Below are 25,189 nucleotides of genomic sequence, written 5' to 3'. Positions count from 1 at the left end.
TATAATAGAAGTTACAGCATATATGTGATCAATACGTGCTCTGGATTTTCTAAATCCATTTTGCTCTTCCACAAGCAAACCTGTCCTGTCAAGGTGGTCTACAAGTCTATGGTTTAAAAGTGAAGAATGCAACTTAACACATTAAACAACCTTGGTGACTTCAGCATTTTATTGGAAATTTCATCAATTCCAATGTCTTTTTTTGATTTGAATTTATCCACTACATTTTTAACCTCTTCAACAGAAAAATTTGCATTCAAAAGCATATTACAGTTATTTACATGAGATTGCATCTGAGCTTCCATACCCTCATTTATGCTAGTTATTTTTGTTAAAAAAGCATAATCAAATGAACTTTTTGCACCCAGGGAACAAGTCTGCAAAATCTTCTTCCCACTTTTGTAGTACTGCACTACAAAACAGAACTACATCCCCCATTCTTCAGTTTAACCTCCATGGGTTTGCAGATATTCGATATGTAATGAAAGACGTCTATTAAAACTGTTTCTCGGTACGTAACTTCTTATCAAAATTGGACTGCCTTTTCTTAAATTCTATCTTAAGCCCTTCCCTAAGATTTTTGTTCCTACATCTTAGAAATTTATTCTCTGCTGTTCTGAGTTTGTCCCATAAAGTTTGTAAATCTTGATTCCAGTAGGATTTGTAAGGTTTTCTTTATTTAATTTCCTTTTACCACCATTATTCAATTCCAAAAAGACACAGTTACACAGTCTGTCGTACCAGGCATCCATACGTGTTGCTTATTTTCAACACATCTTAATTGCTCAGTTAACTCAAGAAGGATGATCTTGCAAAGGTTAGAGGACAAAAATGAATCAGGGAGTGACCTTTGTGTTACTGTTTTCCTAGCATGTGCTAAATGTGAGTCTTCTGTTACAAAAAGTCTTACTTGAACCCTTAACATAAGCAAAGAATGATCAGGCAATTTATATCTATCCCCCAGTAAGGAGAAGCCTTCTCCCTCTAACCTCTCAATTAACTAATTTGGGATAAAAACACAGAACCCACAAGACAATTTTTTAAACCTTCATGTGGAACAATAATATAATCTACTACAGCTTTTCCTTTACCTGAAACTGAAGTAAAGTTATCATTGCATAAAATAAAAAAAGAATACCCTGAAATTTTATTTTTAAATGGTAGAGCTAGTATCTCTTCCACTGATTTGTCCTTTACACTAATGTCATAAACATCAAACAGTTTGTTCTTGACCAGAAAACCAACTCCTCCAGATCCTTTAACTACTTTTATATGCTTTGGTCGATTTTGTCCAAACCAAGTATAGGTCAGTAAGTCAATGGCATGTTTCAAATGTGTTTCATTAAGTGAGATAATGTCAGGGCTATGCTCAAGTAATATTCTTTTTCTGAGTTCATAGTTCCAAACAGTTCAACCATTTATATTCCAGTGAACTATTTTAAGATTTTCAACATTAGTGGGTTGGGCAGTTACCGATCAATTCTCCACACTCTCTCTGCTCGTCCTGTGGCTCCTTGTGCTCCAGGTGGCACTGCTCACTGCTTCCATCTGATCTCACCTCAGAGTCCTGAAATTCAAGTTGACCAGCCTCACCGTATGTGATTTAGCAGAGTGAATGAAAACTTGACTTGATCAAACTCTGCTTACGACGAAGCACAACAACTTTATCCTGCAGGGATCAAAATTCCACCTTGATTACACCTGGCCCCCGTCCTCTTAGCCTCATCATCTCCACGTTAACAATCTCCAGTATATGATCACAGCGTAGGCCCTCAGAGAGTAAAGATCACCTTTTCTATGAGGCTTTCTCCTTCAACAAACGGGAGGCCCACAGTTATGACAGACAAGTCATCATTTATTCAGAGTTGACTCCATCCTATCCAATCTTGCAGAAAGCTGCCTGATATCCAAATCAAGGTTATCTTGAATCTGCTTTACTTTAACGTCCATCTCAGCTCTCAGTTCCTCTTGATTTTCAGTGATAAGTCGCTCTAGATGCTCCACTTTACAATCCAAAAGTTTTTCAAGGGAGGTATGCACCCCATTCATCTGTGAGTGAAGCACTCTGTGATTTGAGTGTCTTGAACTCTTCCCAGTATGACCTGAGCTCCGCCAGGATAGCGTTAATATCGCTGTTTTCAGTTTCTTTCTTCTCCTTAAGCCTTGTGGAATGGTCTCCTTTATCAGTCATATTTCATATAAATGTATGACTGAGTTTAGCACAGAATTATTTGATACTTAATTTAAAACAATTACTTTTTCCGCCAAGCTTGTGAACAACTGTCACTCACACACTGCAACGCCACACATGCACCACTTAAGGCCTTTATGCAAAGATCAGCCTTCTTGGCTGAAGAAAAGAAGAGACTTGGCTGAAAAAGATTATTTATCAAAATTATGCAGATAGCAACATCCATTATGGAAGAAGTTTTTTATCCAGAAGTTTATTGGTGGTAGCAACTGTAGAAACTGCTGCTGGACAACTGAGAGGTTTCCAGAAGAACTGTAGCTTCTGTGTTGTGTAGGGTCAATGAGGAAGGAGAAGCGAAGCTTTGTCCAGACTTTTCACGGTAGAGGCGAACATGCGTGTCAGACACAAGTATTAGGAGCCTGGACAGACTGAAGCTTCTGTGATTGCAGAGGCAAAAACTGCTTTGTAGGAGCCCAGGGAGGTCATAAACAGGTTCTGGCACAGTGGCAGGGCTTTGTTCATAGTCAGTCAGTGGTAGGATGAGTTTTCTGACCAAAACGCCCTCTGTGGCCTTTGTAGTGCAGATCAGAGGGATCATGGGAGGCTTTGAGGTACAAGGCATGCACCGATTTCAATTTTCTTGGCCGATTCCAATTTCCTTCTTTTCCTTTTTTTTTGGAAGGGTCTGACCTACCTATTCCGATTTTGGCTGATTCTGATTTTCAGTCTTTCGAAGAACTGTAACTGACAGCATTCATAAACATTTTTTCAACTTTTCTTGTAAAAATTAAGTTGGATGTTCATAATAAGCCACTGACTATTAAATATTCATTAAATACTATTTACATTTTCTCCAAAGTCCTCCAGGTTACAGCCAGGGCTTATTATAGTTTTATATTAAGATTATGAGATTATGATTATTATTATTATTATTATTATTATTATTATTATTATTATTATCCATTAAAAGTGTTTGTGCAGCAAAAACTTGAAACTTGAAAATAGCTTGGTTTGCAGTCAATTTTTTTTTTCCTATATTAACCATTTAATTTACCTGCATCTGTGCTCAATTATGCTTCTGCTTGAAAAATGTCAACTTTTATGACCTTTTTTTTTTATTTTTATCAAAATCCTTATTCCTTTTAAAGTTTTGTGATATCCCTCTTAGGGGCAGATCTAGAGACATATTCATGGGGTGGCAAGAGGATAAAAAATATTTATGACATTTTTAATCGCATATTAATATGTGCTTGGAAGTGTATATTGGTGCCATTAGAAGTGATTAAATTCCACATCTTGTAATGCTTTTCCAAAAACTTTGTTTTGATTGAACGTAAAACCATCACTTCATCCATCACACACAACAGATTAAATTATATGCAGTAAGTTACACTTTTTACCAAGTTATTTTTCAAATTACTCTGAATTGAATTAATAATTTAATTAAATTTGACAACTTATAGATAGATGAAGATGGACAGAAAAGATAGTTTGAATGAACTGTCACTGCATAGCTGACTACTGTGTTTTAAGTGCTGGGCAAGTTACTGAAAATTAGTAGCTAGTTGTGCATCATAGACTACATCTATGGCTCAGCGCCTTTTCCTATGAATTTTGACGGTGGTTCATCTTTATCTTTAAATCCAAAAAAGGTCTTCAGGGAAAAGAGAGAATTTAATAGTTGTGGCTCCAGACAGTTTTCCCCCCTTTTTTTTGGCCAAATATGGTTCTTTTGATCATAAAAGTTGCAGACCCCTGTATTAGATAATGAAAAGAAGATTTACTCAGATGAACAAAAAAGGTTCCAGCTAAAGGAGGGGAAACGATAGGAAGGTTTTATTTATGTCAATACAAATGAAGTTACTTTTCATCACCTTCATTGATGGTTAAAGTGACATTCTGTCCAAATCCATCATGACTGACATCTTTAGAGTTATGTAATGTATGATTACAACAGGTGCCCTCCAAGCTGGCAGGATGAGTGACCTGGTGACCACAGCACAAAGGAAACAGGATTATACTGACCCTGACTGTAACCCTTCAAAAGATGGTGGCTCTGACAAAGACAGTGATGTACATCCTGGCCCTGCAGGGTCTCCTGTGTGGACAGACCCCCCTCCAAATGTCAGCCTGCCTGGAGTAGTTCCTCATCTTTATCATCATAGTGTCCAGCCAGGAATGGTGGACCCTCTCAGCCTAAGGTATAATGTTCATTCATTTGCCTAATAATTTTGAGATTTTCTTACTTTGATCATTTATGTGCTATCATCCCCCTTCTCCTTTCTTTTTTCTGCATCAGCCATTACTAAATCTTCTGACTTCATCATATGTTTGAAATAATAAAATGCTCAAAGAATACATATGGGATATTTATTGTTTCATACACTTAGGGGTGTGCGATATGACGATATTAGATCGTGAAAGGATTAGAACGTGTAGACGATCTGCCAAAGTGAGGAGATCGTATGGATCATCTAGGTCACATTCTATAAATTGCAGTTCTGTGCTGATGCACCGACGCACCAGACGTATTATGTCGTCAACCTGACTGACGAATCATAGCTAATTACGGGCAGTGATGAAATTCCTTACCCGCCTCCTTGTTTGTGTGTGTAGCAGTAGCCGTATGGAGAGCCATGGCTGAAAGCCAAATGGACGAGTTGGTCGCTAAAAAAAACTCCACTTCCATTATATGGAATTGGTTTGGCTTTTCCCCAAATGACAAAGTGCAAACAAAGGTAATTTGCAAAGAGACGGTTTGCACGTCGGATGGCAACATGACAAACTTGTTCAATCACTTGAAGAGAAAGCACCCTAAACAGTATGCTGAGAGTCAAACAGCGAGGAGACCGCCGGCGGCACAGCAGCCAGAGGCAGCAGCTAGACCCAAACAGATAATGTTAACACAGGCATTTGATAAAGGCACTCTGTATGAGAAGACAAGCAAGCGGTGGAAAGAGGTAACAGAAGCAGTTACCTTTTATCTTGCAAAAGATATGGTTCCATTCAAGACTATTAGGACTGTTTTACATACAGAAATGGTTTGGTTGCACTGACCAGAAACTTGCAAATTAGTCTCACAAATACATGTAAGATCGTGATAAAATTGAAATTGTGATTTTATAATAAAAAAATCATGATATGATATTTTTGCCATATCGTCCACCCCTACATACACTTTTACACAAACCTAAGCAGTAGATTTGAATTTTGGGTTGCAGATTCCACAGTCCATGTCAGTCCCTTCAGTGTCAGCTGACTTACCCAGCCTACTTCGTAGAGCCCCAGTCCGGTCACCTCCTCACTGGGTAAGTCTCATTCACTTACAGTGTGTTAGGTTTTTACAGTCACAAAAATGTCAAGCATCAAAATAACATGTTGCCTCCAGCAGAAGCTCAAATCTTGGGGTCAGTCAGCAACTTTTGAACAACTATTTTGGGTTGCCTCAACAGAGGCCCACCTCCATTGGCCTAGGCCTGCGTGCTTGCATTGGTGTGCTCTATGTCGGACTGGAGCTCCATCTTCTTTCTATGACTCTTTCTCTCAGTTTTACACTACATTAGGTCATACGTTGCAGATCCTTGTTTTAGTCAAGCACTTTAAGAGTGTACGAGCCTTTACTAATCGGACTCTTGATTGAGTTGTTTCAGGCCTACCATTTACTTTCTGGGCTTGGATAGCCTGCCGAGGTTAGCACAACTGATTTGTTTTTAGCTTAGAAGCTAATCTAACCCCAACAGTGACAGCAGCCTCTGGATCAAGACTGGCCACAATCTGCAACTTGAAACTGAATCACTGCAGCGGGTCCACTTGTTGGACCCGTGTCAGTAAGTTCTGCTGTCCGATTTTGATATCCTCTACGTGGATCCCCTCTGCCACTGAATAAACTCTGTCATCTCTGTGGGCTCCTATTCAGAGCCCCTGCATGTGAGTGCCTATGACCTGCCTATGGCTTCCACGTGCCACTGCTCGCTAAATTTGTAGTCTGACTTTTATGCACTTTTAGCCCTGTACTGGCCTCGTTCTTTATTTTTGTTCCCCAGCCTCCATCTATAATTTTGGCTCCACTCACCTCCACTTCTGGCTGCGTCAGCTGCGCCCGCTTGGCAGATAAGGTTATTGAACTGGAAGGACGAATATCCATGTTCTACAAGATCCAAGAAGCCGATAAGCTCATGGATACTATCATCTTTGGTCCAGCACAAATCAACACCACCTGTTCCCGGGTGCGTGAGGCCACTGTGCCCTGTCCAGCTGCTGAGGTTGCAGTAGCTCCCTCTCCTCCAGAGCCCGATGTCTCCGCTCACTGTCCCATGGCTGTCACCTCTTCTCCGGTCTCCATCACTGCTAGCTCCTGGACACAGTTTGGGGCGAACCCTAAGCCCTGGTTAGCTCCACCCCATCCAGCCACGAGCCCTGGTCCATGGTCGGTGCTCATGGCAGGAGAGGGAAGCCCCCCTCCCATGTCCCTCCTTAATTTAATGTCCGACTGGAGAATAAATATGACATCCTTGACCTGTTCGACTTCCCTCTTTTGCCTGCAGAATCCATCCCCCCTCCCCCACCTTCCCTGCAGGCCAGGGGGTCTCGCAGCTCCCCATCACCCTCAGCTCTCCCACCGGCTATACCTGAGCACTCCACTCACACCAGGGCTCACCACTCCACACCACTCTTTACACCAGCGCCGCGGCGGGCTCCTGCCCATCCTCCATCCACTCCATCGCCACAGGTGCGGTCTCTTCCACTGACTGGTCCCCCTCCATCCATGTGATATACTGATGGTTCGAATGACAGATGCTTAACGCGTGGGATCCCGCTCTGAGAGACTTCACTCAGGATCTCATCGTCCCCTTTTCTCCCCGACTACACTGATAGTTGGAGACTCAGTAATCAGGAATGTCCGCTTCATCAATGCTGCAACACATTGCTTTCCTGGAGCGACAGTGTCTGACATCCTGGAAAAACTCCCACGTCTGCTGCATGCCCTGTCATCCTCTATCCAAAACATAATAGTTCACGTTGGATCAAACGACACTGCGCGTAAACCAGGGGTGTCAAACTCAGTCAGAGAAGGGGCCAAAATTTAAAACACAGTCTAAGTCACGGGCCAAACAGGATTAACATTTATTAAACAGTCTAAAACTGACTATGTTTTATTCAGAAATATGAATTTGAACAGCCAGACTGCAACGACTTTTTCCTCAATAAAATAAATAAGATTTAAAATAAGTTTTTTTCTTCAACAATAACAAAAGAAAACGAGAATATTTCAGCTCAAAATATTTAAGCTCACATTTCCAGGTGGGGGTTACATTTGAAAATGCTTGCTTTTTGTCTGCACACAAGATATCGCACACTTTAATCATGCAAACCCTCAAAGGCACTGCATTTGACATAAAAATATGGTCATATAATAATATTACAAACCCATCAGGTACAGATGAACATATTGACCTGCTCAATTTAACATTAAGGCCAAAACACACTGAAAACTTCAATAGAAAAGTCAACTGTAGCTTCTATGGCGAACTGCATACCATTGCTACGCAGATGATACACAGTTATACCTTCCATTAGAACCTGGTAATAACAATCACAGCACAGTTGGGTTCCTCCTTGATTGCCTCCAGGACATCAAACATTGGATGGATAAAAATAGCCTTCAGTTAAATGACAGTGAGACAGAAGTGGTCCTGCTTGGTCCCCCAAACTCCACCAGGGGGATAGCTGACCACTTGGGGCCTCTGGTTCCCAACCTCCATCCTGATGCCAGGAATCTTGGTTTCATTTTTGATTCGACCTTAAAATTTGACAAACAGATATACTCTGTTGTGAAGGGTTGTTCTTTCCAGCTCCGAAATATTGCCAGAATCAAGCCATTTCTCTCCTTCAATAACCTCACCATAGTCACAAACTCCTTAATTTCGTCCTGACTGGACTACTGTAACTCCCTCTATTTGGGAATCAACCAGTCTTCTCTGGCTCACCTACAACTGGTGCAGAATGCCACCGCCAGATTGCTGACTGGTACCAAGAAACATGACAGTATTACATCGGTTCTAGCATCCCTGCACTGGCTTCCTGTAAAATACAGAATACATTTTAAGGTTCTCCTATTTGTGTATAGAGCTCTGCACGGTCTGGCACCCCTTTACTTGTCCGAGCTCCTCTGCCCCCTTTCCAACCCCAGATTGCTCAGATCCTCAGACCAGCTGCCTCTAGCTGTCCCGCATTCTAGACTGAAGGGGAAAGGTAATCAGGCTTTTCCTGTAGCTGCCCCTAAACTCTGGAACAGCCTACCCTTTTCAATAAAGTGTTCCCCCTCTGTTGATATTTTCAAAGCAAAACTTAAGACTCACATGTTCTCTCAGGCTTTTGAGTGTCCTTAGAGTTGTACTTTTACTTTTATTTATTATTATTATTATTATTATTATTATTATTATTATTATTATTATTATTATTGTTGTTGTTGTTGTTGTTGTTGTTTTCTGTTTATTTGTGTTTCATATTTTATCTGTTCCTCTATTTATCTACTTGTGTCTGGGGTGGCATTTTTACATCATGTCTGCTGCTCTTGTTATATATTCCTTATTTCATTGTACAGCACTTTGGTCAGCCTCGGTTGTTTTTAATGTGCTTTATAAATAAACTTGACTATTTCTATGTTTGCACCATTTGGTGGACGTTCAAGTATAAAATGTACCATTTTCACTGGCATTATTTCATTTTTCTGTGAACCATAACATACCACTGAAGTACTTTAAAAGATGGTATCATCAGAAAAAATGCTTCATCAAAACATCAAAATTAAATTAATGAACAGACTCTTGTAAATTTCAGTATTAGAGGTATAGCAGTGTGGCACGGGCAGCAACAATGTAAGGTTTAAGGTGTTTTCACACCTGGAGTTCAGTTCATTTGGCCCAGACAAAAAGACAAAAATGAAATATTGCATTTTAGGTCTGGTCTGGTTCGTGTCCAAGTTTGCCTTTTACAAATGAACCAAGAGGAGGAAACACAAAATTTTACAGGCAGACAGGTAACTCACTGATTGGACAGTTTTGGTGATGTCATCGTGCATCATTAGGACCCACGTGAGGAAATCAAATTCTGGTGACTGACTGAAGTTAAAGCAGCTCTTTAATGTTTCTAATATGTTTGTTTATGTTGTCTGGTGTCACAAAGATGTCACAGAGAAATAACCACTTATAAGCATTATTTAGCAAGTGGTAGCATGTTATGTACAATGACTAACAGAGACTGGATGAAAAGGAGGCTTCTTGTAGCCTACAATACACTGCACCTGTGTGTGTGTGTCAGCCACCTCACTGAACTGCTGTGGTTTATATGTGTGAATGTTCACACTGCCAGCCCTACTATATATCTATTATACACTTTAACCAGACAAAGAGCAGTAGTTTTAACAACTTTTGACCTGTTAATCCGTGAAAATATCTTGCCCTGCAGGGCAAGTACTTCTCAAATAAACCATTAACATTGGACTCTGACACGTCTTATATAGATCAATGATACAATCTCTGAATCAGATTTCACTGAATCAGATTTCACAATCAGCAGATGGATTTATTCAAAACATATTAAAATAACTTCTTCTATCATAAAATTCTGTGTTTGGTTGGTTTGCCTCCACACCACGAATTAACTGCACTATAGTCCACTTGGACCCAGACCAAGATCCACCTTTTCAAACAGACTCAGTCTGGTTGTTTGGTCAGCAGCAGGGTTTCATTGTCAGCTTTCACACCAGCCCAAACAAGCTGCACTAAACAGTCAACCAAGCTAAATGAGTTTGGTGTGAAAGCACCTTCAATGAGGTGAGGGTCCAACTGACTCATACCTCAGTATGCACAGACCTCTGTAGAAGGGTAATGATGTGTTTGTAATGGCAAAGTGACTTGAGGCAGTCTTGGTTTCTTCAGCCCTGTACCTGCTCCACCAGATGGCAGCCATCACAGCTCAGTTTCTGCTCCTTGGTTTACTCATGAACCCATTCTCTGCAGCATGATGCTGGTGAGTGTTCAGAATCATTCAACCATTTTCATTAATCAATAGAGAATATATACACCACTGATTTGTTTTTGTATGTCTGTGTGTGTCTTGTGTGTTTTCAGGGTGACTTTAATGCCCCTGCAGGCAGTATCTCTGTGCAACAGGCCATGGAACATGAGCAGTTTCATGAGAGACTGACTGAATTTACACCCCACCTCCCACAGCCTGTAAGTTTTACCAGAAACAGATTTTCATTTCAGTCCATTCAACACAAAAAGAATAGATCTCTTCACATTTAGTTTCATTCTTTTTTCCCATTTATTTCTATAGAGAAATATAATTTATTATGGATGCATGATAAATATAGGGGCAGATAAGTCTCTGGCCAATATCGGTCTATCACAGCTATATCAGTCTGTATCAGTATCGGCATATAGTAGCCAGTAAATCCTGGCTATAAAAATATCTGGTTTGACAGATCATGTTAAAGCATTTAAGTTGAATTCTTAGACGTTTGTTTGATTAAAGCTTGAGAGTGTTTTTGACATGTTAATGAGAAACTAAATGAACATGTGTTGAGTCCGAACTGTGTGTTTTTGTGTGTTCGACAGTGATGTCAGTTAGATTTGGTTCAGTCAGAGAAGAATATTAAATCATCCATCTTTGCTTTTTATATCTGAACCTGTCTGACCCCCAGGTGAGCAGAAACTACAGGTAATAAGATATAAAAAAGTGACAGTATTGATTATCTTATCAGTTTCAGCCATGAGAAGCAAATAACTATTGGTAATTGGTATTGGTTGAAAAAAAAGATATTGCTATATTTCAGACTGTCTTGTAGTAGGGACTGTGAGGGACATTGATTTCCTAGTTAGACTGAGTAGATTGAAAGGTATGCAGACCCAGCCCTGGTGTGATGGTGGTCTATGTGTTTGACTATAGTTTGTCAAGTGAGTAGAAATCTTTTTATTTTTTACCAAGCAAAGCACCTGGTCACTGACCCGCAGGACATATATGAACCTGTCATATAACAGGTTCATATATGTCCTGCGGGAACCTGCAAGCTATGTAGCCTTCATCAGGAAAAAGTACAAAATGCCGGTAACATTTTCCCAAGTCCCGTGTGACCTTTTCAAATATCTTGTTTCGTCCAGTCCATAGTCCAAAACCCAACAACAGTCACTTTCCATCGTACGCAAGACAAAGAAAAACTGTGTATTATCACTTTGTAAAGCTGGATCTAGGGAATGATCTTTTCTGTTTGAAAACTGACTTCAACAATTAATCAGTAATCAAAATAGTTTTAATCAACCAATGGTTCCATTCTTCCCGTATCCATATAGGTGCTGTGTAATGTGAGTGGAGGAGGACAGGTTAACCCCTGTGAGCCAGAACCTGTGTTCCTTACCCTGACATCTGCACCGCAGCACGGAGAGGACGACTCAACTCAGGGGAAAGGTGAGGACAAGTTCACATAGGTTACATGTTAGTTATGGTTTGGTTCTGCATCCAGTACGAAACAAAGTCAGACACACCAAAGAGCAGGTAATGACAGAATAAAGAGCATGGCCCTCCTACACAGCACCTGAACAGAAACACCACATCTTAGCAGATCTCAGATTAAATGATACTGCAAATCAGTAGTGAGGACAGGAGGACGTGTGACGCCTTGTTACTATTTGCAAGGCCTAGCCAGTGGTGGCCTAAAGGTTAGAGAAGCAAGTTTGAGACCGGAAGCTCACTGGTTCAATCTGGGTGGGGAAAGTGAAAGACTGCGCTTGCTTGTCATTACCACCGCTGAGATGCCCTTGAGCAAGGCCCTGAACCCCAACCACTCCAGTGGAACTGCTCAGAGGCGGGCAGATCAGACTGTGGTTGTACTGGGCAGCTTCCAGGTATGAATGTGATCAGGGTGTTCCTGCTAAAGAATGAACCATCCCCTCAATAAATATAGGTTAAAAAAAAAAATGTTACCATACATAGTTACTTTACATACTTTTATTAAAGATACTCAATGTATGAAAACCTTCCTTCATCATCATCAGCAGTAACCTTGATGTCTGAATTGACAGTGATTGACAGCTGCTGGAGTCTTCGTCCAGGACATCAGTGATCACTGGACCTTCAGACATTTTACAGAGGAGAGATTTATGTCTGATCCATACCCATACATAGTATATGTTCCATCCCACAACCCTCAATCATTTTTTTCCAGTGTTTATCCAGATTGCTGACAGACAGTAATTATGAAATTTTCAATTCACTTGCGGTTTTAAAAAATAATGATGAGTCTATTAAAGCAGATCCCATTTATTTCATTCACCAACAAAGATTTTTACTCACATTTCTCTGAGTTTCACACTTCGTGATCCTGAAATTGAAATTGTCGAGTTTTATAAATGCCTGTGAACTTGGCTAGACAGCAGCCTCACTTTCAAACCTGGAAATTAATTTTAGCAATTCCCAGTATGGAAAAATATCTTTGCTTCCAGACTATCTCCCAAATTCTGTTTTCTAAATGATCAAATAGTGGAGTGTTTTTCAGGGCAGCCAGTGCTGTCAAAATGTTAAACATAATGAGAGAGCACGGGCCTGAGCAAGCTTGATGTCGTCACAAACAAGGCAAGAAGTATGGTGGGCAACTGGACACACACTCCTGTGCTGAGCTCCCTCTATATAATATTATTTTTATATTATGTTAAGAGAAAATAAGTAGAGTATAGGCAGCACTGGTTAGTTTCCTTTTCCAACTTTCTGCATAGGACCTAACAGCAATAATGAGTAAATGCAAGTTTTCCAAGGGCTTGTGTGACAATGCAAAATATAAAGCATGGTTGGCGAAGGTTTGCAAATGGAAAAAGAAAGCTAGAAGTCAAATATCTTTTGAAAATCTATCTTGTGTCTCAAAAAGTCTGGAAATTGGAAATGCAAAATGTGTAGAAGCCCTGTAAACAGCATGTGGAGCAAGTGGCACAGAAATTAAAGATGAAAATTTCTTACATTGGAAGGAAGCAGGTTTGTGTTGTGACGACAGGAAATTGATCAGTACAGTTAACCAGTTATGTCTGTTATCGACTATGGAGATATCCTTTATGCCTGCTACTCACTCTTACATAAAACAACTTCATACAGTTTACGGTGAATGTTTCAGTGCAGTAGATAAATATTGGCCTCATCACTATGTACTATATGAAAAAGTAGGCTGATCCTCACGAACAATAAGATGAGAATTACGTTCTGTCAGTTTTATTTATAAAGGTCTCCTCACACTGTTCAGCAGACTAGATCTCACTCAGGACTGTTAAAGCCAACTTACCGCTCAGAGAAATAACTTGGTCAGACCAGTCAATTTTCATTTTTTAAATCATCTATTTAATAATGTGTGTGATTATGTCTGATGGTTTATGTGATTTTGTTATGCCTGGATATGTTTGTTTTTCTGTCTCTGCTGCACTTTTCTGTGAGGATTGGAGCAGTGTAGACTTTTTTTGATCCTTTTGAGTATTTGTCCTGGTAGTCTCGCATAGCCAGACTTCCCTCCACAGTGCTCAGTGCTGGAGAAAGGTCGGGCTCCTTGCATACACATTCTGCTTTATGGGAAAAAATGCCTTGCCTTGGTTGCATTCTTTTAAACCAATCACAAATGTCTCGGGCAGTGCTAAGCCCACATTTCAGTGAAAATGCTTCTGCAAAATACGGCTGAGGGGGAACTTGTTGTGGTGGAACATGTGCATGTCAGGAGCTTTGACTTTAAAATGACTACATTGCTACAAAAGACAAGGTAACAGCTGTTTGAACAGCTTTGAAGACACAGATAACAGACACTGCGATACTGTGGCAAATAGCAGGACTAATAATTATATATCACTGTGCATTAATGTGAGGTACAATCTCTTTGGATTTTGCCTGTATCCAATCAGATCCAATGGCAACTGGACCAGAGCAAAGCAAATCAAACAAAACTGAATTAACCTGAGTGCATAGAAGTGTGTCATTGTTATCATAATACACAGATAGCTGAAATTTCATTAATATCAAGGAGTGCTATACGATAATTTATCGACTGAAATTGGCCTTTCACAGCCATATTGGCCTGTATCGTTCTTGGTATAGAAAAACAGATCATTTGAAGAGTCAGAACTGACCTTTGTAATGTAATAATGGTGTCAGTTAGATTTGGTTCAGTCACAAGGTTCGCCTTTCTTACCCTCAGGTGTACATAAACTGCAGGTTAGATTAACTTCTTTGTAAAATACAAAAATGTGAAATTATCAGTTATCGACAATGGCCCTGAGAAGCAAGTAATTATTTGTATCAGCTGAAAAAAGTCCATATTGTATGTTGCTCATATGAAGTTGTTATGACATCTCACAGCAGCTGTAGCCCATATATGGCTCATCTAGTTTTTATATTGTTGCTTTCTGTAGTAATCATCTCATCCTTTGTGTTTCTCAGGTGTGAGTGTGTTGGGGACTCCCAGCCAGGTAGGAAAACAACATTTGCTCCATTTGTACACAGAACTGTCTCTGTGGGACAGCTCTATATTTACCATACTCTACTGATTGATTGTTATTCACATATGCAATCATGTATTCATATAAAGCCTCCCCAGTACCGCCAGGCTTGTCCCCTTTATGAGTCCAGGGATCAGACAGCCAACATGCAGCCTCAAGGCCCTCCAGCACAGTAAGAACTATGAGGTTCTTGTATGTACCTTACAGACATTGAAAGACAACTAAAAATGTTTATGAAAAAGTGCTTTAAGCACTGCCAGATAGATTATGATAATGACGAGTTTTAATAGTGGCAAAACTCAAACAACCTATTAGAATTCCCAGACCACTTTGCACAGTAATTTCCCTCTTCATTCATATGGTCAGTATATCCCTAATCATGTTATTGACAAAATATGGTTACACACCTTTTGTGTCTGAGATACAGTGAACACAGCCAAAGGATCTTATTTTGAAAGAGATGAATGTATTTGGCGACCTTTTCAAAATTAGGAGAGGAACATTTTTTGCTACATTTCGGTTCAAAGGTTTTCATGAGGCATTTTCCCTGATGTCAACACTTTCAGCTGTTTCTAAATGACACTGATTTGTGAGTATTTGTCACTCAGTACAAACTGTACTGTCTCAGCTGATGATAATCAGCCCACATTTATTTACTTCCATAAATGTTAAGAAAACAGACTCAGCAGTCATCAGTAGTGTAATGGAACAGGCCATATGGGACTTCATTCAGTAATGACAATGCAGGCCTCACTGTGGTTTTTTAAGAGAGTGTACGTTCTTCAGTGTGTCAGCATGTCATCAGCTGGTTTCTTGTGTTATTCACTGAGTTTTTTTGTATAGACTTGGAACACAGTTTAGTTTATTCTCTCCTTTTATCCCTGCAGAACTGTTGGAATTTTCTGTGACTCAAAGTCCAGGAAGCGCTGCCACTGCACCAGATCCAAGTGCCTCAAACTGTGAGTACAGTCTTTCATTTTTAGTTCTCCTTACAGTAGGATGTAGAGACAACATGCTTCTGAGACATTACAGTAATTCTCCGCAATGCTTGCACTTCATTTGAATCCAACTCTTGAAAAGGTAACCATAAATGTGTTACGACAAACTGCCAACTTGACTGATGTTGTCAAGGTTTTGGATCTGTAAAACAGAGCTGCAGTACCTGACTTACTACCACAGACTCACCACTGCAGCAGCATAAGTGTTTTTGGTATTTGGAAACAGGAGTAAGATTTGAGGCACTGTTTCATGGGACACACACTATAGCCGGGTCCAAACAGTGAGACTGACTGAGAGAGATAAACACATCAAAAGAAGCCTTGTAAAAACAGGTTTTACCAAAAATATCCCATGCTGATGTAAGGTCAGTACCGTAGAGGGCATCTGTGTATGTATGGGCAAATATGTAATCGAGAAAATGCAGTTAACTTCTGAAACAATCAGTATTTATACTCATTTTAACTTGCATTAAATTTACCTCGGGGCACCACCCTTCAAAAAGGGAAATGATAGCTAATTAATTAATTGAGTTTCAGTCTGAAGTAGAGCGGCATTGTTAATTGAAATTTTATTTCAGATGGCAATATGGGTTTCTGCAGTTTTTAAATTGTGGTGCAATATTTGTTAAAGGCAAAATGTGTGTCAAAAAACATTTAAATTAATGAATGTGGAGAGGCAGAGATGTCTTGTTTAACAAATCAGATTCTACAGTTTAAAAAAATCCTTGAACACCTTGAATGTCACCAATCACAATTAGATATTATTTCAAAATTGTTCAGCCTTTGTCTGGAGGTTTTTTAAACAGTGACTGTAATACTGTGTTTGCTCCACACATGTATATTAAGACTTAATATTTTAAGTCTTAGCAAATACTGTGGTAACTACCCTGCAGAAATTCCACATTTTATGGCCTTGACTATTATTTGCTGCAGGTTCAGTGAATATTCTTCTCTGTCTCATTCACTATGTTACTTCTTATTAACCTAAATAGCAACACACACACACACTTTACATCTTTTATGTTATTTGATGTATAATATATTTAATATAGAGATATATTATATATACATATATATATATATATATATATATATATATATATACATATATATATATATATATATATATGTGTGTGTGTGTGTGTAGATACAGTGTCTCACATTGTCATTTATAATGTGAAGCAGAGTGCAGCATACCTATTTCCCATGTTCTATAACTCTTATTCTTAACTCATACGGTACTTTATTATTGCTATCTCATTTGTCTGGCTCATAATTTGATGTAGTTATAGTAGTATTTATAGTTGTAATTTATAATTGTAGTAACATGTTATTTTATTGTCTTTCAGCTACTGTGAGTGTTTTGCCAGTGGAGTGATGTGCAGCAACTGTGACTGCTCCAACTGCCACAACAATGCAGAGCATGAAATGGAGCGTCATGAAGCGCTTAAGGTTTGCAAACATGTTTGTGTCATAAACTTAACAAATGCATGATCAAATGTACACTGGTAGTTTACCAAAGTGCTTCACAGTTAGCCTTTAAAGGTAGAATCTAGGATTTGTCTGAGCTGTTCATAAATGCACCAGAAAGATGCCAGGATGTTTTGGTTTGATACTTAGTGTCTCGAGCACAGCAAAACAGCAAAACAATGAGATGATGAAGGAAATACGGGCAGAGCGCACCACCATACATTTCTAATGGGTCATAAGTAATGATATGAGTCTATACATTATTTTTTAGGAAAATGTAGCATATTAAGCCTTCAAATATTCAATGTGAAATCAGCTATGCCTTCTTGTGCACCTTAGTGATACTATACATATCACTATAACGATACGATAAATGAAATTACCCGATTGTCAAAGTATACAGTCAGTGAATAATGATGTTGAAGGAATAAATGATTCACCATGGCACAGATTATTAGGAAATGTTGGTCTTTCATAAACTGAAAATAGGCTGTGTTAAAATACTGCACTGCAAATTTTAAAAGTTAAAGACATGACTAGTGATGAATTACTTGACTAAATAAGTACAATTACATAGTAAGCATCTGATACAACTGATGTAAAGATAAAAAAATGAAAAAGACAAAAGGAAAAGTACATTAAATCGCTTGCAGTATGCAAATAGTGACTAATATTGGAGATGTAGTGTATAATCATCATCCAGGTGTAGTGGTGGTTGCTACAGGAGGGTTTACTGCTGTGCAAGCTGAAACACTATCGACTGTTTGTGGCTGCTGGTGTTTGAGCTGCAGCAGACAGTAAGACGTGGTGAGTAGGGCTGACAGCATTGATTGTGTGTAATTGGTGCTTCGGCCAGGGTGACGAGTGTCACACTATTAGCGGATCTGATTCATCAGCACTGTTACTGGAGGACACTTGCAGTGAGACATGTTCTACCATGTGTCTCAAATGTTTTTGTTACTTGTATGGACAGTGTGTTGATGTGGATCAACTTCATCAAGTTCAAAAGTTTTAACAGGTTCTGTCTCTGTTCCTCATGTCTGTTGTTACTGCTGCTCCAAGATTGCTGGTGGGAGGTCAGGAGAGGTCAAAGATCGACGCAACAAAGGCTGCAACTGTAAATGCTCTGGCTGCCTTAAGAACTACTGCGTGTGCTATGAGGTTTACACACACACACACACACACACACACACAAAATGTGACTCGTAATTTGATAAGACGATATAGAAATCATAAACAAACCAAGGGGCACCAAAAACAGCTGAGGGCTGAAGCCATTGTAAAGCACACTGGTTGAGAATGCTATACTCCTCTTCTATTCACATGTGCTTACTTGACTCACTTTGACCTGGCCTGTCAGCCCAGCACAGCAGGGGTTTTCATTTCCATTGCAACAGCGCTTGATTTTATCTGCTTGGCGAAAGTTGAGTTGAGCGGCTGTAGAGTGGTGGATTAATCGTTCGTATACGATGCTGTGATAAACATGCTGTGCCCTAAAGTTCTTCAACAATGAAATGCTGCTGTTGTTTTATTATTTAAATGCTTTTATTATGAAGCAGCACAATCAGGAAATCTTTTCCTGTAGGGTCTCTTCAGCAGTAACTGAACGTGACTCTGATACATCTGAAAGCAAATATGAAATGGTAAAATAAAACAGATACCTGAAGGTTCAAACAGCAACACAGAAGAGAAACATTTCAAAGCACAGAGATTCATTTAGAAGCTACAAAAGTACTAAAAGCTGAACAGACAGAGAGTTTTAAAAATATCTTTCTCCCTGCTCACCTGCACACAAATGAGCCACAACATTCACTTGTTTGAGAGGGAGAAACAGTAATCCACCTTGGGTGCAGCTGGGTGTGATAAAAGTGGTAATGGAATGCAAATCACTGCAGCACAGTTTGATGTGGTGCAGCCAAAAGTGCCACTGGAAAAGCTCTACTTCATGACCAGGGCTGCAGCCTACTGGTAGACCTCAGAGCACCATCTAGTGGGTCATGAAGTAGGTTTGGGTTTTGATTAAGGTGTGATCTCATGCAGCATGTTAGGAGGGCAGGACTGCTAAATACATTTTCATGTAAGGTCTAGCTTCCATTTTAAAAGAATGTTAGTTCTCCTGTGTTGTCTCAGGTGAGGCAGCTTTTGTTTGTATGGAAGAGGATAATCAAATGTAGTAAGATATGGTTATGTAAAAATGTTCTTAATATTTTCAGAACGATTACTGTATCATACTGTTTCCGTGATTCAAAATGACGTACCGTGATAGAAGATTTTTGCCATATCATCTACCACTACTTCTTATGTAATGCTGCTGCCAAATGTTTAGATTTTTTTTTTTGGAAAGCAAGTTATTTTTATATCAAAATGTGCTCAATAATTCCTATAAAATAATATATGATGATAATAATAAAATGCATAATTTCAATGATGTTCAGTTTACATTTAAATATCACCACACCAGTCATCAGGTAGTGATAAAGGTGTTTGGCCTCTGTTAGCTAGCTAACTCTTGTATTTCAGAAGTGGGCCCTCAGTTACATAAGGTTGAAAATAGGGCTGGGTGGTATGACAAAATTTTCATAAAATGTTTTTTTTAAAACTCATATCGGTTTCACTGTATTTGACTGTATTTTTTTTTTTTCATGCAACAGTGTTCTTACCCACATTTTCTTCTAATGAGAACAGAATTACTGCAGTTGATTGTCTTTAAATAGCCTTTTTTACTGTCATAAGGACTGTATCATGTTTTTTTTTTCCATGTCCAGACACAGGTAAAAGCATGACCCCTTCAAAGTATGGTTACCATCACATGGTGGGGACAACTATACAATTAAACATCCCCACCCATGCTAGTCGACACCAGAAATACTAGTAGTTCAAACTATTTATCAATATTTCATTCATTCATGATGCCAGTTATCTGTTGCCACACGCCACTAGTCGGGGCTGCGGTGCTGTCAGACGGCAGCCCCTCTCACCCAGCGCGTATGAACCGATCGCTGTGGTAACCCCAGATGTTTACATCAGCAAAGTCGGACAGATGAATGTAGACTGTGACAGAATAAGCTGATATATATTCACTCGACTGGAGAAACGTGACCACATTAAGCACAGACACAGACATAAACCTGCAGGTGGAGCTGCTGCTGCTACTACTAACTGCTAACGTTAGCCACACTGTGTCAGGCTGGCAGCTAACGTTAGCTCTGGGTTCTTTACCTGCAGACACTGTGACCCTCTTCGGTCTAAAAAGGTGAAGTGTTTAGTGCAGGGGTGTCAAACTCAATCACAGAAGAGGCCAAAATTTAAAACACAGTCTAAGTCATGGGCCAAACAGGATTAACATTTATTAAACTGTCTAAAACTGACTATGTTTTATTCAGAAATATGAATTTGAACAGCCAGACTGCAACAACTTTTTCCTCAATAAAATAAATAAGATTTAAAATATTTTTTTTCTTCAACAATAACAAAAGAAAACGAGAATATTTCAGCTCAGAATATTTCAGCTCACATATCCAGGTGGGGGTTACATTTGAAAATGCTTGCTTTTTGTCTACACACTGAAACAAGCTGAAACAAGCGTCTGTAGTGTTGATGTGCAGCAGTGAAATGGGCCCCCGCTGAAACACTTTCCCGCTGCGCATGTTCCGGACGTTGTTTGGGCTATTCACCGGTATGGCGGTGTATGAAAAATTAATATCATAACGAAAATAAAGACCGGTTTTCGGTACGAACCGGTATACCGCACGGGCCTAGTTGAGAACCTCTGCATAAGGGGGCATTCAGACAGACATCAGCCCACTGGCCAAGCAACAAGGAAAAAATTACTTATTCCAAAGACTTTGAAATAAAAAAGGATGCCACAGATTTTTAATGCAATAATATTGTTGATTTGGAACTTGTGAAAAAACAACTTAAGAACAAACAGATATATTTCTCTTTAGCTAAGGTCTCAACAGCTGTCTTCACCTCCTCCTGTTTGTCTTCACTCACACGTGTCTCAGGCTTCAGTACTTTGTTTGGTTTGAAAGTTGCCACTTTTTTTGCCCAGCAGAGAATTAGTGCATCATTTGAAATACAAAAAAACGATGAATGTGGAAGCATATTGGCAGATTTCCATACTAATTCTTCATCGGTCTTATTTATTTAATTTCTCTTTTATCCCCAGGTAATGTGACTAGGTGTTCAGTTGCTAAAAACAAAAAGCTGTTTTATTCATATCAATCATTTTTACACACATGCTTGCATTTTTTATTTTTTTTTCTTTCTTTTGTCAGTGTTAAGTAAAAAGAAACATTTGGCTAATGACATTTCTTTTAGGGATGCACAATATGGATTTTTTTCAGCCAATACTAATAACCGATAATTACCTGCTTCTCATAACCAAGGTCACTTCTGACTCTTCAAATGTTTCCTTTATGTTTTCTAGTCAACTTCATCAAACAATTTCACAAATATACTTTGTTTTTTATAGAACATTTTTCCATATGAAATGCTTGCTGCTTAATGAGATTAAATGCTTTAACAAATTGTCCAGTCAGATAATAATATACCTGATATTTATCACCTAATATAAGCCAGTACCAATATAGCTGGACAGGCCATTATTGGCTGATAATTTATCGGCCTACATTTTTATTGTGCATCCCTAATTTCCTTTAAAATGTACACTAGAATACTAGTGACCACAAGGCAGTTTTTTTGTAAATTGAGTTCTACTGTTGTGTGTTTGTGCAGGCCAACATCAAGTGTACCTCCAAATGTAAATGTGTTGGCTGTAGGAACTATGACGACAGCTCAGAAATGGGCCCCAAAGAGAAGTCTGTTAATGTCACCAACAAGTGAGTCAGTCAAGTTTGTCACATCTTCCTGCATCACACCAGCTTTAGTAACACAGTCAGCTTACAGCTCTAATACTCCTGGGACATGGAGACGGGGACATGTTGGGCTGTGTGATATGACCAAAACCTCATATCCTGTCATGTCATATCCATGAAACAATCCATGTCACAATATAGCACATCTTCAATAAATTCAATGAATAAATATTTTATATGAAATGATCAGTGGTGGACAGTAGTGAAGTACATTTACTTGAGTACTGTACTTAAGTACATTTTTTGAGTATCTGTACTTTACTTGAGTATTTGTTTTTTTTGGAAACTTCTGACTTTCACTCCACTACATTTCAAAGACAAATATTGTACTTTTGACTCCACTACATTTCTAGGAAGGTTGTTGTTACTTTTTGACTAAGCTTTGAAGTCAGCTGTTGGTGTTTTTTTCTTTTCTAAAATGCAATTGGTTACATGCTGTGTTCCTCGCAGAAAGAAACCAATCACAGTAGCTCCTTGGATTGATGTAAAAGTGGAAATACATCATCCAGGCGCTCTGTAACAAGAACAAGCAAGTTCTCCCTCTGTCATTCAAACAAAAAGCAGTAATGGTGACGGCAGGAGAAAGACAAAATTAAATCTCAAGATGTTATTATAATTATTAATTGTTCCAGGTAACTTTTAAAGTTGGATTGTTTTTATCGGGGTGAAAAATACCACATAATTCATGTATATATACTGCCTCTGAAGACAGAAAGAAATCTCAGTTATTTAACAGACTTGGAGAACTCCTTACAGTTAACTTCAATCTAATTTTCATGATGTGATTTTAATAAAGTTACATCAGAAATAGAAAATAACTGTCCTTTTTGTTTTTGATTGTATTTCTATGCTGAAGTTTTTATAGGTGTTTCTATAGACTTTGTGTAGCAGAGTGGTTCTACAAGCAGGTCAGTGCATCATTAGATGGTTTCAGAGAGTTAATACTTAAGTATTTTTAAAAACATGTACTTTTGAATACTTAAGTAGTTTTAAAAGCAAGAACTCTAATACTTTAACTTGAGTAAAATTTTGACTGAGCAACTTTCACTTGTAGTTGAGTAATATTTGACCAGGAGTATCTATACTTTGACTCAAGTACTGGGGTTGAGTACTTTGTCCACCACTGGAAATGATCACATGGAAAGGCCTATTTCTTATGACCTTTTCTTTTTTTTTTTGAATCTTTGTGTAAATCTTTAATTAATCATGTAAAATAAAGAATAGTATTCATTCATAAAACATGAAAGGGTAAATAGAAAACACTTTTCAACTGTAGTTGCAAACAAAGTAACTCTTTCAAACAAAAAAATAAATACAGGTAAAACATTGGTAATTTAACTAGAGATAGAGTGGCCTGTCTGGATTTACACGGTCTGTGACATGTTCACTCTCCTCCATGTTTGTTTGTTTTCATGCAAATTTGCCAGCATCCACATTGTGTGGAGGAACACGGTGTTTGATACACAATGAAATAAACAGCAGAGCATAATTTGAAACTATAAATGATTTTTTTACCATTAAACAACATATATCGTCATATCACACAGCCAGAGCCTCACGCAAAAAACATATGAATAGATTTGTTCTGAAGTGTTCATTTGTTGCATGCAGAGATGATTTCTATTCACAAGTAGATTTTTTTCATCTAGCTTCACATTTTTTTATTTCTCTTATAGTGCATAGAACTGTCATGGTGCCCTAGTAATTCATAATAGCATTGGTACTGTTAGATTTGTTATGTTAACAAGTCCTGATCTCAAACAGCTGTGTGTTTTTCCTTTTACTCTGGGTGATATTTCTATGAATGAAACTTAGATACAGTGTGATATTAGCATCATGTTAATATGTGTTTGTGTGTTTGTGTTCAGATTGCCTGGATCAGTGATAACCTCTGGTGTGGTGGAGGCTGTGTGCAGCTGTCTGCTGGTTAAGGCTGAGATGGCTGAGAGGGATGCCCAAAGCCCTGTCCAAGCTGAGCACATGGTGCTGGAGGAGTTTGGACAGTGTCTCTCACAGATTGTTGAGGCTATGTTTGAGAACAATACAGACTGATGCTTCAGAGTTACACTGTGGAGACACCTCTGTGTGCTCAAAATGTCCCCTGTTAGCATCTAACAAAATCAGCTGTTGTCAGCTGCCCTCATGGATATTTGGTTTCATACAGCAGGGTTTTGAGGGATTTATAGGTGACTACAGATTTTCTCTTGAATCTGTGCACACCATCTGTATGAGTTCATTCCCAGGGTTTAAGTGGAGTGGAAATAATTTCTCTTTTTATTAACATATAGTTGAGTTCAGAGGTATGTTATTTTTAATGTAGTGTTCTTTGAAGCAGTGTTGCTGTTGCCAAACTATGCTGAGCGTGTGGATTGACAGTTTAGACCATAAATACTGTAAAACATTTTATAAGTCGTTGCCTTTAACACATTTCGGTTATTAAGCCATAAAATGAACAGACCAATCTGTACATGTAAATCAAAGAAAGAAATGTTCAGACTTCTTATGTATTCACATAGTTGTTGTTACAATTGTTATGTGTTGGCCCATTTTAGATTTTAAGGTATATTTATTTATTTACTGTTAAATTAGCCTTTAAAATAATCAAATGTGTAGGTTGAAGAGGTTCATTAGTGGGAGTGCTGTTTTCTGATGTTATAATGGGTGTTTATTGTGTGGACTGTTCATAGTTGGGAGTGGGTGATGAAGAGCAGCTGTGAAATATTAAAAAAAATCTCTTTAACTTGCTCTCAATACCACAGATTTTACTCCTCATACATAAGTTTGACATTGAATCGTAGGAAAATAAGCTACTTAGCAACTGCTTGTTTTTTTAAATACTCCTACTACTACAGCCTTTACTGCTACTCCAGCTTGTTACAGTCCTGCTACTACAGCCTTTACTCACTGGTTCAGCTTGCATTTCTGCCATTTTTTCATGTTTGGGCTTCCAGGTTTTTTAGCAGTGCAGTGTAAGGGTTGTTTCTTTAAGATTTTCCAGGCATTTCATTTTAGATTTATGCATTTTTAGCAGTGTTATCAAATTCATTTCAGCTGTCACCATTCCCACTGCATTTTCATCAGGAAATGAAATTTTTCTAGTGCCATTTATTTATTTATTCATTCATT

General features: G+C 38.7%; 1 protein-coding gene across 1 annotated transcript; it reads left to right on the top strand.

The window, feature by feature from the left end:
• Positions 1 to 4,154: 4,154 nt before the first annotated feature.
• Positions 4,155 to 24,859, top strand: tesmin (testis expressed metallothionein like protein). The gene is made up of 12 exons (XM_084734469.1): positions 4,155 to 4,392; positions 5,413 to 5,499; positions 10,132 to 10,222; positions 10,324 to 10,428; positions 11,545 to 11,659; positions 14,657 to 14,685; positions 14,805 to 14,887; positions 15,603 to 15,674; positions 17,063 to 17,165; positions 18,246 to 18,344; positions 21,924 to 22,027; positions 23,932 to 24,859. The coding sequence occupies exons 1-12, from the start codon at positions 4,169 to 4,171 to the stop codon at positions 24,113 to 24,115; spliced, it is 1,296 nt and encodes a 431-aa protein (XP_084590595.1). The 5' UTR covers positions 4,155 to 4,168; the 3' UTR covers positions 24,116 to 24,859.
• The last annotated feature ends 330 nt before the right edge of the window (positions 24,860 to 25,189 follow it).

This window comes from Lutjanus erythropterus, chromosome 13, assembly GCF_056507025.1.
Source record: "Lutjanus erythropterus isolate fLutEry1 chromosome 13, fLutEry1.hap2, whole genome shotgun sequence".
In the NCBI taxonomy this organism is placed as follows: domain Eukaryota; kingdom Metazoa; phylum Chordata; class Actinopteri; order Lutjaniformes; family Lutjanidae; genus Lutjanus; species Lutjanus erythropterus.
This window is presented reverse-complemented; position numbering and strand designations above follow the sequence as displayed.